Source organism: Oncorhynchus mykiss, chromosome 16 (assembly GCF_057628025.1).
Source record: "Oncorhynchus mykiss isolate SJ-2025 chromosome 16, ASM5762802v1, whole genome shotgun sequence".
Classification (NCBI taxonomy): Eukaryota; Metazoa; Chordata; class Actinopteri; order Salmoniformes; family Salmonidae; genus Oncorhynchus; species Oncorhynchus mykiss.
In genome coordinates this window covers 21,073,881-21,087,899 of record NC_143037.1, presented here as the reverse complement: position 1 = coordinate 21,087,899, position 14,019 = coordinate 21,073,881, and the positions used below count along the sequence as shown (strand labels likewise).

Below are 14,019 nucleotides of genomic sequence, written 5' to 3'. Positions count from 1 at the left end.
TGCTTGCAACTCCAGGGTTGTAGGTTCAATTCCCCCAGGGGACTAAAATGTCAATTTAAAAGGTACCCAAACCAGATAGGTATTATTGGAGGGCTAATACAAATGAAAGTCCATTGAAAAACAGTGTTGGACTTGATTCAACCTGTCAAGTAAACGCTAAGGTTTAAGTGCTAGGTTAGAGCCAAAGAGCCAAAGCTTGCCTGGCCAGACCACTGCTGTATACTATACTGAGATGACAGACTGCACTAATTACCCATACCAATAGGGGGCGCTGAAACTACACAGTGTGCACATACTACAGTGTTGGAAGCAAACTGACTGAATAATATTTTGCCTTACCTCCCTACTCTTCTACATTTGCACACACCGTACATAGGTTTTTATATTGTGTTATTGACTGTATGTTTGTTTATGTGTAACTCTGTGTTGTTGTTTTTGTCGCACTGCTTTGCTAAATCTTGGCCAGGTCGCAGTCGTAAATGAGAACATGTTCTCAACTGGCCTACCTGGTTAAATAAAGGTGAAATAAATGTAAAAAAAGTCGAAAGAAAAGGTCTAATCTTCATATTCATCATCAACCAGCACCACCCCAACGTCAACCTATGTGAAAATGGCGCGTTTATGTTTCGTAGTAAAAAAGATCATCAACAACCAATTAGTAGGCAACACCTACTCACAATTGGTCAAAATCACACAATGCCCACCGATGTCATTGGAAAACACTTACCTTCCAAATATATATTTTTTACTACAAACATAGAAACCCACCATTTTCAACATGTTGATGTTGGGGTGGTGCTGGTGAGGATGAATATGAAGTAGGACATTTTTGAATTTACAAGTCCACACACAAGAGGAGCCAGGAATTTCAGATATGTCCACCGCAGCTGAAAAAACATAACAGCATGCGTGTGTAAAGTACGACCAGACTCTAACCATTCAATATTTAGTCAAAAGAAAAATACGACGGGTGCCAAACCGTAGTGTTCAGCATGCGGAATATTCCCAGTGGGGTAATGATAGCTTTTCTGGCCACTTGCTGAAAATACTGTGGGATGTGTGAGTGCACAGAGACTTCAGCCTGGGAGCTGTATGCAAAGGGAGAATGTGGACAGCACAACCGGACCACACAAGACCAAAATAAATTACAATGGACTGTCACAGTGGTGTACCATGCTATACAGGGCTGCTCATTCACCACCCTGGCCCATATTATGCTGCTTTATGTTGGGGGTTCATATACTGTGGTGCAGTCAGTCACACTGCTTTCCTGATGTACTTAAGTCTGTGTGAGTGGTCATATCGCTGGTAGTAACCAAGAACTGCGATGACGATATCCAATGACATCACCCACCTCATCGTACTCCTCTGAGCAGCCCACGGCTCCGTCCCCTGGGCTGAAGTGCACATCGTAGAGCTGGGGCTCTGTCCCTGCAGACACAGACAGGACAAGGTCAACACACGCAGGCCAATAACACACAGCAAACACATACAGAGCAAAGTCAACACAATGCGATGGTAAACACCGAGCCAATGTGCCAACGAAAACATGGCAGAACAGCGCCACTACACAGGTGTAATGCAGTAAACAGAGGAAATACTGTAAGGTCCACTCTGGGAGTTCAAGATTTAACTGCACGTTAGAGAACTAATAATAGGCTGCACTGTATAAGTGAAGCAAATCAAAAAAGGATTTCAGATTTTTTATTAAAAGTGCAAAACTTGAAAGTATACAGAAGGGGGAGGGGGGGAGTAAATGTTGGGGAAAAAGTCAAATGTACTATGGTCAAATACAGTGCTTCTTTTACTGTACATATCTTCACTGCCCTATTTAGAAAAACAGTCTTTATGCTTGGAGTAACAATCAACATTATGTAACAGTCACATTTCAAGGGCTGCCGTGTACACAATGTGAGTGTGTGAAGTGTGTGTCAGCTAAATCAACCAATAAAAAGAACACGAAATGACCCCTATCAAATTCAGATTTAGAGACTCCAATGAAAGCACCTGCAGATAAGTGCTGTGAAACCCGAGACCAACCAATCGGGAGTGGACAGTAGGGTGTCGGGCCAGACTCCCAGCAGCCACTGGGGCAGGCTCCTGTATCTAGTTAACAAAGCTCTGAATAACACCCTGCTGCTGAGCTAAGAACACAAACAGTGCTCTTGACAGCAGCGGTCGCTGGACCACATGCAGGTTGTACCTCGGTCTTACGTAACAGCCGCTGCTGTTCAGGACTGATACAAATGACTGGCCAGTTAACTAGAACATAAAGTCTCATTTTGTGCTGGGAGGAGGTTCGCTTGAGAGGGTTGCCTGTCCCTCTGTATAAGACGGTCGCTTGGCACCGACTCAAAAAGGGTCACAATGGACAGAGACATTGTATTTTCTAAGAGTTGACAGACTTTATTCAACTTGTCTCCCTGTGCTACACTGGCTTAGCTATACCAGACATGCCATAGACACCACAGGGGGTAAGGTATTTCCACTGCCAACAGGCTTTCTTTATTAAAAACACATCCAGCCAGTAACCGACAGAGAAATGACAAGGAAAAACCAAGTTAAAATTAAAATAAGTAAACATTCTAAATGAACTGGGATTCCAGTTGGAGCTGGAATAGCAGGTTTTCTGATGTGACTCCAGAGAAACGAGGTGGGGGTGACCAGTGCAGAACACTTGTAGCCCTGAGCTAGGTTAGCTATACAGACAGATGGACTGGAATTCTGACAACCAAGTGTGAGAGGCCTGGGAAGTTAAGGGTGACTCATTCTCCTGTCCTTTGTGAGGTCTCATGAAACGGATAAGGAGCTGACATGAGAATAAAGACAGAGAGACGATCAGAAACGAGTGTGGGGGGGGGGGGTGAGAGAGAGAGAGAGAGAGAGAGAGGAGACACTGAATTATTCAGGTGATTAGGACTCAGCCCAGTCCCTCTCCCCCCTCCTTCATTCTCTAGCTGAAACCTGGCCTAGCAGAAGTCCATGTGCCTCGTGTCTCATGCTTTCCAGAATATTACTTATTAACGGTCCGGGTAACTGGAGCGTTTGTAACCCAGAAAGCACAGGGAAAAACTCCAACACAGACTAACATCAAAGCAAAGAGCTGTGGTGGCAGCCAGGGCAACAACACTGTTGCGATGACATCAACACAAACCTCTGCAGCACGCTAACACAGCTAGTGTGTGATGTCAACACTGTCTCTGTGTTGATGATGATGATGTCCGCATAGCCCCAGGGTGACATTCTTTACCATAATGGCAATATTGTGACTCATAACAGGATTGCAGTGGAATATTTGTTTTTAGTATTCCACTGGTTTCGTTTGCAGCAACCTATGATTTTCATGGGTGGGCTGAAAAATGGACATTGTGTAAACAAGCAGTCTACGGCCTACACATACTTTTCAGGACACATCTCTCACCCGTCCTTGAAGTGGATGAGAAAAACCTGATGACTCAGTAGTCAGGCACATGATACATTGCTTCCATTGTTTAGAAAAGGAAGGTTTATAGTAGGCTAGGCCTTTGTATACCTTCCCACTTTTTCTCAACTCATGAAATGAGCTGAAGAGGAAAATGTTCCGTGAAAGAAAAACAATGTGATTTGAGTGCAGTCTGAATGAAATTGGGTCACTGTTTTTTTTCTCTCCCCTCCTCGAAACCTTTCACCTTAGCTAAATGTGAGCAGATGAACAATGGCCGCTGCCATCAGGAAGAAGCTGGGATAGATAGAGCCTAATAGGACCGACATATGGTACTGATCAATGGAGGTCCTGATCTTAAAACTGAACAGCTCTCCATATTGTCAGAAGTAGCAGACTTAATGAAATGATAGCAATTTCAAATAGTTCAAATGATGATGTATTGGAGTCCATCTAGTGGATAGCGATACCAACTGATTAACAAAAGACCCCCCATTTTGTCCGATTTTCTTGGCATGTCAGTGAGAGCGCATAGGCCTCATTTTCGAGCTTTCAAAGGCGTTTCCAAATAAAGGTCCAAGCTATAACGGCAGTCATGTTCATCACAGCTTTGTAAGGAAGATCCTCTGACTCACCTCCATTGCTGATGGCCGAGATTCCTCTATGGAAGTCCTCGAAGCTGATCACCCCCAGCCCACTTGGATCCAGGAACTTGGTCAGATCCTTTACCTGTAATAATGAGACAGCCATGATGGACCTTTCAAACACACTTAGACACAGCAATCAAAAAGCTAACATCATCATATAATCAAATCAGCTGTGTTGCCCCGAGTGCTTTGTGAATAAATCACATTTCATTCTGTCCAAATTAACGTGATGTACGGGCAATGCTTACACGTGGTAAAAATTAGCGAATAGAATTAAGGAACAGGGGAATGCATTCAAATTGAAAGGTTGTAGCTTTGCGAACACTAAGGACATTAAAACAAATGGACAACCTAAAATGACTGATTTCATTGAGCTCGGTCACGTAATGGAAATTTGTCAGGGACGGCAAAAACATAATTGAAAATCTGCAAAATGACTGAACTGTCTCACTGAGCCTTCTGTGGTTAGGCTCCTTCAACCGGTATGATGTTTCTTTTCAAGACAAGACAATGAGAACCAATAACAAAGTGCTCTGACCTCCACAGAATCATACGTTTCTGCACAGGTAGACATATTTCTGATTTCATAACTCTTTCATAAAAGGTACATGGGAATGCGCTTCAATTTTACAGGACTGCAGTGTCCTCAGACAAGGTGAGCTTATGGGTTGAGCTCCAAGTGTCTCACCTCCCTCAACACAAACCCAACACGTCTCTATAAGCCTACTTAAACCAAAAGACACACACACACACACACGCACGCACTCTCACACACACACACACACACACACACACACAACGCAAAACCTTGCTACCACTTGCATTTTACAACTTAAATAAAGATTTCTATACACAACGAGACAGAGTGCACCTAACCTGGCACTCAAATGACAAGATACAATCAGTTACGTGATGTCCCTGTATCCATTCCCCAGGTAACCTGGCAACAAGAGGTGGTATCCAAGGAGACTAGTGTTTGTGCTCTTTACACCCTAATGTATAAGAACTAGACTGAACAGCCAACATAAACATTGTTGTGGGGCTGAAATATGGAATTGGGGAATATGGAATGCACTTTGTTGTTTTGTTTTCCAAAAGGTGAACTGCACTCACTGATTCCGCATGTGTTTCTTCCGGTGCTCATTAAGAAATTCAGCGGCCCTTACTGAATCCCAAACGAGAGTCGTCTTTGGGGTGTGGCTTAATGTGGGTGTATCTTGGGTGTGTCTTTGCCATTCAAATCACAACAAACAAACAAAAGCAGTAGTGAGTAACTCAGTGACAGCGAGGTAAGCTAAGATAGAGAAGGAGAGAAGTTGATGTTGAAGACTTCTCCCCTCCTGACTGACTCGCCATCTCAAGATGATCTGCTGATTCAGTTCTAGGTGTAGGCTAAAGCCCGCGCTGACCTTATGTTTAGCCAACCTGGGAGCAGCTAGCTAGCATAGCAATACTTATCTGTCAAATCCCAATTATATCAACATAGCAAGAAGTACCAGTGTCTGGAATGTGTTTCATGAGACACTCATTCGACAACACCTTGCTACTAGAGTAGCTTGCAACTTGAAGTTTTATCACGTCATCTAAAGACATGTTACAGTGGAAATGATAACAACTGCGAGTTGAATTCCCGGTCTTCAGTCAGCTCAGCTGTCAACACAAATTTCTATTAAAAACAAACAAAAATATGGTTTTAAGTGAGAAAAAGGCATTGGTCTGAAAAATAAAGGATATTCACATGAGCACCACAATGCCTACCCTACCCATGCTCTACTAAGGTTTTCCAGCACACAGCTTTGACCTACTACAGTAGCGATGTTGGGCTATTGTACTTCAAACAACGTGAATGCTTCTCAAATCGCCTCATTCATACTCTTAGAGGAGGTGCTCCGACAATAATGTGAATTGTACCGCATACAAGTTAAAGTATTGGATTCTTTTACACACCACACTAATCCCATTCCATTACCTTTTCAAGCATTTTTTATTATGTGAAAACAAGCTATGCTTTTATACTCATAAGACTTGATTCAGCAAGCTGTTTTGTCTTGTTGTAATGTGGTGCTTAACTGTATTTCCTTACAAAAATTTTATTTAGCAATACATGTCATTGAGAAGAAAAAAATCATAAAATCTTTTTGGGGTCAGTAGGTGCCCAACATAACACACAGTCCTTCGTTTATTAAAGGTCTATTGAGCCTGTCTGCATTCCTGATTTCCGTAATCGCTAGCTTACCTGTGTAATATTGACATAAGCTCAGAAACACTTGTTTTGCAAACATGGTCCTGTTTTATCAATTGCTGCTGTGACATTTTTTTTTTAAGTTTAATGAAAAATAAAACAATAATAGACTGTATCTTGATTAGATAAGTATTCAACCCCTTGAGTCAATACAGTCACCTTTGGCAGCGATTGCAGTCTAAAAGCTTTGCAAACCTGGATTGTATAATATTTGCCTTTAAAAAAACATTCTTCAAGCTCTGTCTAGACAGCCAAGGCTTTCCATATGTTTTAAAGCAGATTTAAGTGAAAACTGTAACTAGACCACTTAGGAACATTCAATGTTGTCTTGGTAAGCAACTCCAGTGTATATTTGGCCTTGAGTTTTAGGTTATTGTCTTGCTGAAAGGTGAATGTCTCCTAGTGTCTGTTGCTTAGCTTTATTCCATTTATTTTTATCCTAAAACCACTCCCTAGTCCTTGCCGATGACGAGGAAATCCATAACATGATGCAGCCACCACCATGCTTGAAAATATGAAACTTGGTACTCAGTGATGTGTTGTGTTGGATTTGCTAATACCTCTGTAACATAATGCTTTGTATTCTGGACAAAAAGTTAATTTGCCACATTTTTTGAAGTATTACTTCAGTGCCTTATTGCAAACAGGATGCAACAACACAACACTTAAGTCGAGGGAGCGCACGCAATTGGCATGCTGACTGGAGGAATGTCCAACAGAGCTGTTGCCAGAGAATTTAATTTCTCTACCATAAGCCACCTCCAATGTTGTTTTAGAAAATTTGGCGGTACGTCCAACCGGCCGCACAACCACAGACCATGTGTAACCACACAAGCCCAGGACCTCCACATCTGGCTTCTTCACCTGCAGGATCATCTGACACCAGCCAACCGGACAGCTGATGAAACTGAAGAGTATTTGTGTCTGTAATAAAGCCATTTTGTGGGGAAAACTAATTCTGATTGGCTGGGCCTGGCTCCTGAGTGGGTGGGCCTTTGTCCTCCCAGGCCCACCCATGGCTGTGCCTCTTCCCAGTCATGTGAAATCCATAGATTAGGGCCTAATTTATTTATTTAAATGAACAGAGGGGTGCTGTTTCGTTTGCTCTGAGACTTTCTCTGGTGAGAATTACTTTTTTTGCCAGAAACGCTGTGGAACATCCAGGTGTTCTTTTGCAAACATCAGATGTGCAGCAATGTTTTTTTGGACAGCAGTGGCTTCTCACGTCTTGTCCTCCCATGAACTTCATTCTTGTTTAGTGTTTTAAGTATCCTAGACTGGTCAACAGAGATGTTAGCATGTTCCAGAGATTTCTGTAAGTCTTTAGCTGACACTCCAGGATTCTTCTTAGCCTCATTGAGCATTCTGCACTGTTCTCTTGCAGTCATCTTTGCAGGACGGCCACTCCTAGGGAGAGTAGCAACAGTGCTGAACTTTCTCCATTTATAGACAATTTGTCTTACCATGGACTTATGAACATCAAGGCTTTTAGAGATACTTTTGTAACCCTTTCCAGTCAACAATTCTTAATCTTAGGTCTTCTGATATCTCTTTTGTTCGAGGCATGGTTCACATCAGGCAATGCTTCTTGTGAATAGCAAACTCACATTTTGTGAGTATTTTTTATAGGGCAGGGCAGCTCTAACCAACATCTCCAATCTCATCACATTGATTGGACTCCAGGTTAGCTGACTCCTGAATCCAATTAGCTTTTGGAAAAGTCATTAGCCTAGGGATTCATATACTTTTTCCCAACCTACACTGTGAATGTTTAAATTATGTATTCAATATAGACAAGAATAATACAATAATTTGTGTGTTATTAGTTTAAGCACACTGTAATTGTCTATTGTTGTGACTAAGATGAAGATTAGATCAAATGTTACGACTAATTTATGCAGAAATCCAGGTAATTCCAAAGGGTTCACATACTTTTTCTTGCCACTGTACATACATTATTGACTGTTCAGTGTTTTGCACCAGCAGAGGGTCTGTGCTACTTCTTCCACTCATGCATCAAACAAGATTTGCTTAGAATTTCATGGCATTATTTTATAGTATGAAGAATACAATTGAACATAGCTGAATAAAATAGAAAGGATATTTTCTCCAAACGATTTGGGGGAGTGCACTCTGTGTTGAGTGGTTAACATAGAAACATGTCCTCCTATATACGCTTAATTTAGAGTTATGTAACTTTAGATGTGATACAAATGTTGGGCTATATGTTTTGATGAGACTAATAATGATTTGAAAAAGTTGCATGAAAGGCATGAGCTCTGCTTTGTTTTTTGCGCAGGCTATACACACTCTCATTCACAATTTGACAAGCATTTCATAATGCCTCAAATTTCCACCTCCATCCCGTTTGTGTGGCTGTAATGCCCCCTAAAATCCATGCATTTTGTGGCCAGTGGCCATTGTGCCCTTGGGCTGAATATAATAATTAGAATGACCTTCTCCTGGCTGTGTGCCGAAGCACCTCTCACTCACATGGCTCTCTGTCAAGTGATCGGGTCTTTCTCACAGGCTACAAGTGAAGGCAGACTGACTTCATGACCAAAATGATCCTATTTACACTTTGTAATGTTTCTGACTCATATCGATACCACATTTATAACCAGAGAAATTGGTTCTAGGAGGCAGTTCTCTTTTAAGAATAGGCCACGAAAAATAATATCACTCCTAGTTGTGACTCAATTTTTATAATGTTTTAGATACAAATACAGTATGTTGCAATTACACATCCCATACTCATTGTGCTGTCATTCCATACATGTATCATTTACAATAAGCTGGGAGGTTACGGAAGTTTGTGGGCATAACACAAGCCTTGGGAAAACTTTCAACATCAACATGAGAGTAAACCGAGACAATAGATGACATAGTACCACAAGTACAAATCTGACTGGGCTTAACATGACCATTCAACAGAGGCTTTAACTTTGTGAATAGACTTTCCTGTTCTGCACTTTTGTATCAGTTACACACACCCAAACAGTCGATCTGCTTAGCAAACATAAGCTACACCTAGAGAGGTAGCAGCTGAAACTCTTGAATTAGCCTCAGCCCTCATGGTGATAGACCGATTCACTTTACCTGCTTGAATTTTAAAGAGATTCTCCAGTACTTTTGTATACTTTTTAGCCAGCAGTTCTGAAAGTAGCGTTCACGAGCCACGTGCAGATATGTGCACCATGTCATTGCGCTCTCACGCTCTGCTGTGTGTGCATCTTGCTAGCTGTAACTCAAATGAAGAGGGGCTGAACTCATTGGCTGAAACTCAAATTGCTAGGGGGCTGGCCCAGGTGGGGTAAAATGGCACTGAACAACTTCCAGTAAACAGTTGCTTTCAAATCAGGGATTTCGAGGCTAATTGAGGTAAAACAGTAATTCTGCTCATAGATTATGCATGTACGAACTACACATTGACACATCCAGCCCAAAGCGGGAGGTTTAAAAAAAATAATTACTAGTTGCCAAAGTTCTGGAGCATGTCTTTAAATACAACTGAAGTTTGAAAGGCAAAATCAGACTAGTTTGCCTTATTGGTGGGTTAACACTGAAATGTTGATATAAGATTTCAGGTTAAATTTGATAGCCAAGTGCTCGCTGCTATGTAAATATTTCATAAATTAGGTTGGTCAGGAAGTGGATGGCGGTGAATAGATGGGTCGTTTAAAGCGGTTGGAAGTTTATAAACAGCAGTAAATGAGATGGAGATTGACATTTGAGAGGTGAGAGTGAGTGGGTGTCTCCCTGCACTTGAGCTTTCGATCCTCCTCAGAACAGGCCACAGACAACCGGAGCGCCGGGTCACCACAGCACAGGAAACACCTCTCTTCACACCTCCAGTTAGAGAATTGGTGAGACCAGCACACGTAGGTGGGGGGGTTCACTACTGTCAGTGCTATGCTTTTGTAGTCCTGACAGCAAAAAAGGCAGGAAAGAAAGACCCCACCATATGTACAGTAGCCCAAAGAGAACGGCCCTGAGGGGACAGTCTGAGGAAAGCACTAGTCAGAATACTTCACGGGCCAAAACGGGCATGTCCTTCCATTTACATGGCAGTGAGAGCCTGGATGGATGGTGTTTTTTCTGCGTTTCCTCTATTTGTGTCTAATCAGTGCTCCACACAGGCCACAGTTGTGCAGTAAGACGAAGTAACATGCCGGGAGTGAGATGCTTATTCCTATGGGGGTTTCACAACAGCTTGTCTTCAACGGAGTATTACTGTGCTGAATAACTATTCCTGACACTTCACTAGCAATAGCCTAGATGGATAGGGAGATGGAGCTAATGGGAGATTCTCTCTGTGAACAACAATGGAACACACACACAGAAACAGGATGGGGGTTTGGGACAGGGCATCGGACATTCCGCTGAGGATTAGTGGGAATGTACATAAAAGCAGGACAGGGGAGGCTGACTGGCTAGTTGTCTGTAGAGGGGAGAGGGAGGTGGATGGACAAGAGCTGCCTGCCACTATCACAATGCAGGGCCAAGAGCTTTGTGTGGAAACTAGGTCAAAACCCACTGGAGTGTTGGTTGAAAAAAACCTTGTCCAATTTGTGATCTTCCAATTCCCTGATACTGCCATGTCTTCACTCCTGGGGTGACCTTATTTTGAGGGTGATCAATGTGCGATAACGGAGGGTTAGGATTATGGCTGTGAGATATGCAACAGGGCTTCCTGTACAATACACATAAGTTACTTATTTACTGTAACATTTTCTGATCATCAGACCTCAGGGAAATCAAAACAACTGTGAGACAGACTAAAAGGCTGAGGTGGCTAGACTGGCTACATCATACCGCCTGCAGTCTCATCTCTTTAATTTGCTCCGCTCTTCCCTCTCATTCTCATTGACTCCACCACATCACATTCAGGCTCTTCCTTCATCTCTGTTGTCTTCTCCGTCTTCTTTTCTCAGCCCAGTTACATTTTATCCCTTGCCACTAACTTGTCTAACCCTTCAGATCTAGGGTTGAATGGCGGGAACCCGGTTACCGAGATTTACTGCCCAAAACCACTCCTTTTCCCGGGATAAATAACTGCGAGAAACCAGTAAATTATAATAAATTATTTATATGAACAGCAAGGCGTGAAATGGAACTGTTAAATTATATGCAAAGTCTAAATCTGGCTTCTCTATGGCCTCTGCATGATGAATCACCAACGCTCAGGGTGGGGACAGACAGCCCATCTCAGTATGGAGCGATGCTCACAATGCATGTAGACCTATCATCTCATGGTTTTTCTTGGAACAGGTATGCCTACATTTGCTGCAGCATAGTCTATGCTACAGTAATACAAAGAACGAATGTATGTCTAATTTATCCATCTCCATCTGGTTTCGGGGGTCACCTTGTTTTTTAATTGTAAAGATTATTATAATTTTTTAAATTGCAGCTGTAGAGTTTTAAAAACAGCCTATCACTAACATGAGCACAATCTCGCAGTCTTTCTCTCTCTATCAACTCCATTTAAACTGCATCCAAAATAGATAATCCTGTTCTACACTGAACATAAATATAAAACGCAACATGCATCAATTTCAAAGACTTTACTGAGTTACAGTTCATAGAAGGAAATCAGTATATTGAAATAAATTAATTAGTCCCTAATCTACAGATTTCACATGACTGGGCAGGGGCACAGCCATGGGTGGGCCTGAGAGGGCCTAGGCCCACCCACTGGGGAGCCATGCCCAGCCAATCAGAATGATTTTTTTCCCCACAAAAGTGCTTTATTACAGACAGAAATACTTTTTACATCAGTACCCCAGTATAGGGGCTTAGCCACTGTCAAAGGTCATTCCATGATGGAGTATATACATTTACATTCAAGTCATTTACCAGACGCTCTTATCCAGAGTAGTGAGTTCATACATTCATACTTTTTTCGTACTGGTCCCCCATGGGAATCGGCATTGCAAGCGCTATGTTCTACAAACTCTTCTTGTTCCATTTTCTCTCCTCCGATCCACACGGTTGCCTGAGTGTCACACACACACATACACACCTCTTCCTGGAATGTTTCCGGGATGGGATTTGCATTCAACTCTGAGGCCCCATTAACGGATTAGGACATCCATGCAAATATCAGATATCTGATATCACACTGTACATGCAATAGCTTCCCTCGTCTGCAACTATCAACGCAGGGAATGTCCTATGCAGACCTATCAGTGTAAAGTTAGCTAGGTTAGATATGAATTATCCTCTTCTCAGACCTACCTGTGAAACGTTTTTAGGTACATGAGAGATTTGCCAAGCGCTTCCACCACAACAAGGAAAATAAAATGATTTGTGAAGCTTACAGGCACAATAAAAATCCACAAGGACAGACTAAATGTACCATATAAAATAAGTTGCTGTAAACACATTTTATATGCCCATTGCCCACACTGTCATGCTGAACACCACTTTCTATTGATTTTTCATAGGTATATTTTGTTTGTGAAATGGCATCCTTCACATGAATAGTGATGCAGATGCCAGAAAGGCCATTGCATTTCTGCAACCTAGTTACTCAGAAGCTTGTACTACCACCGAGCAAGGAGGGAATAACTAGGCCTAAGTTTGATCTGTATATAGCTAGGCCTAGTCACATGGTCCTTTCACCCGAAACCAAATGGAAAGTTAGGTGGGCTTCTATGGGTTTTATAGGTCTGTCTATCCTACTGGGTGGAAAATTTGTGTCACTAACTAGGACTATGCCAAACTGTCCTTGAATCGACAAATACAAAACCCACTCATAAGGTCATTAAATAACATTCTTCAAATTCTAGAGATAAGTCTGTCTACTGCTTGCTTACTTTCCTTAATGAAGAACGCAAACCAGTCTAAGCCTATCTTTCTCTCTCTAGTCATGATAGGCCAGGCGGACATCTGAGAAGCAATTGAATAAGCTAAGCTGTAAAGGGTGCAAGCTTTCCCACAGCTCATGGAAACCAGACATGCAATACCTCAGCTCAACGAGAGACACTGAGGTAATCAAATCTGCACAACCTGGTTTGCGATCCAAAACAAATCCTTGATAAACATGGATGTCAGGAAAACCACAAGGATACTATGGAGCTACTCGTGGAAGAGGCCACCAGAAACCAAACACCATGGAATAACACAGAGTTAGACTACACCAGCGATCTGGGAGGGTTTCCCAAATGTCATGTTAATTTATCTCACGCCATAAAAAACAAGATATGGTACTTTGTGGTGATGGTCCAGAGTGAAGCAGTCCCCCCTCCCTCTCAGAAAACAGGGTCGTAGGGAGGTGATGGTACCCTACACATTTCAGCCCCTCTGACTCTGGGGAAATACAACATTCTACTTAAGCCTCCCTAACCACTCAGTCTGGGGAGCCAGAGATACCTATGGGGTGTACAGGAAAAAAACAGGGCTGACAATGGTGTTATGAACTGGGGGAAGAGGATTTAAAGAGACGATTAGTCAGCCAGCAATAGAGCCTGCTAATCTACCCTGTTCCTGTTGCAAAGAAATCACTGTCAAATGTTTTGACTAGGCCTAAATGGTGGTTTGACTCGAGTGACTTGTGTTCACCAACCACTACGCACTAACTTGTATAATGTAGAGTGCATCTGTGCTTAAAATGCCATGGTAAAATCTCAAATCAGGGAAATGAGGTTAACAAAATAGAATGTCTCCTCTGAAAGAATTGTGGATAAAGCTATAATGGAAGTTCT

General features: G+C 42.2%; 1 protein-coding gene across 2 annotated transcripts in view; it reads right to left on the bottom strand.

Annotated features, from left to right (window-relative positions):
* rab11fip3 (RAB11 family interacting protein 3 (class II)) overlaps positions 1-14,019 on the bottom strand; it is a 43,527-nt gene that overhangs the window by 23,468 nt on the left and 6,040 nt on the right. For both annotated transcript variants that reach the window (XM_021565192.3, XM_021565193.3), the window contains exons 2-3: positions 4,057-4,150; positions 1,355-1,431 (exon numbers count right to left, since the gene is read on the bottom strand). In XM_021565192.3, the coding sequence (XP_021420867.2) occupies positions 1,355-1,431; positions 4,057-4,150 (171 nt within the window). The remainder of the gene's footprint in view (positions 1-1,354; positions 1,432-4,056; positions 4,151-14,019) is intronic.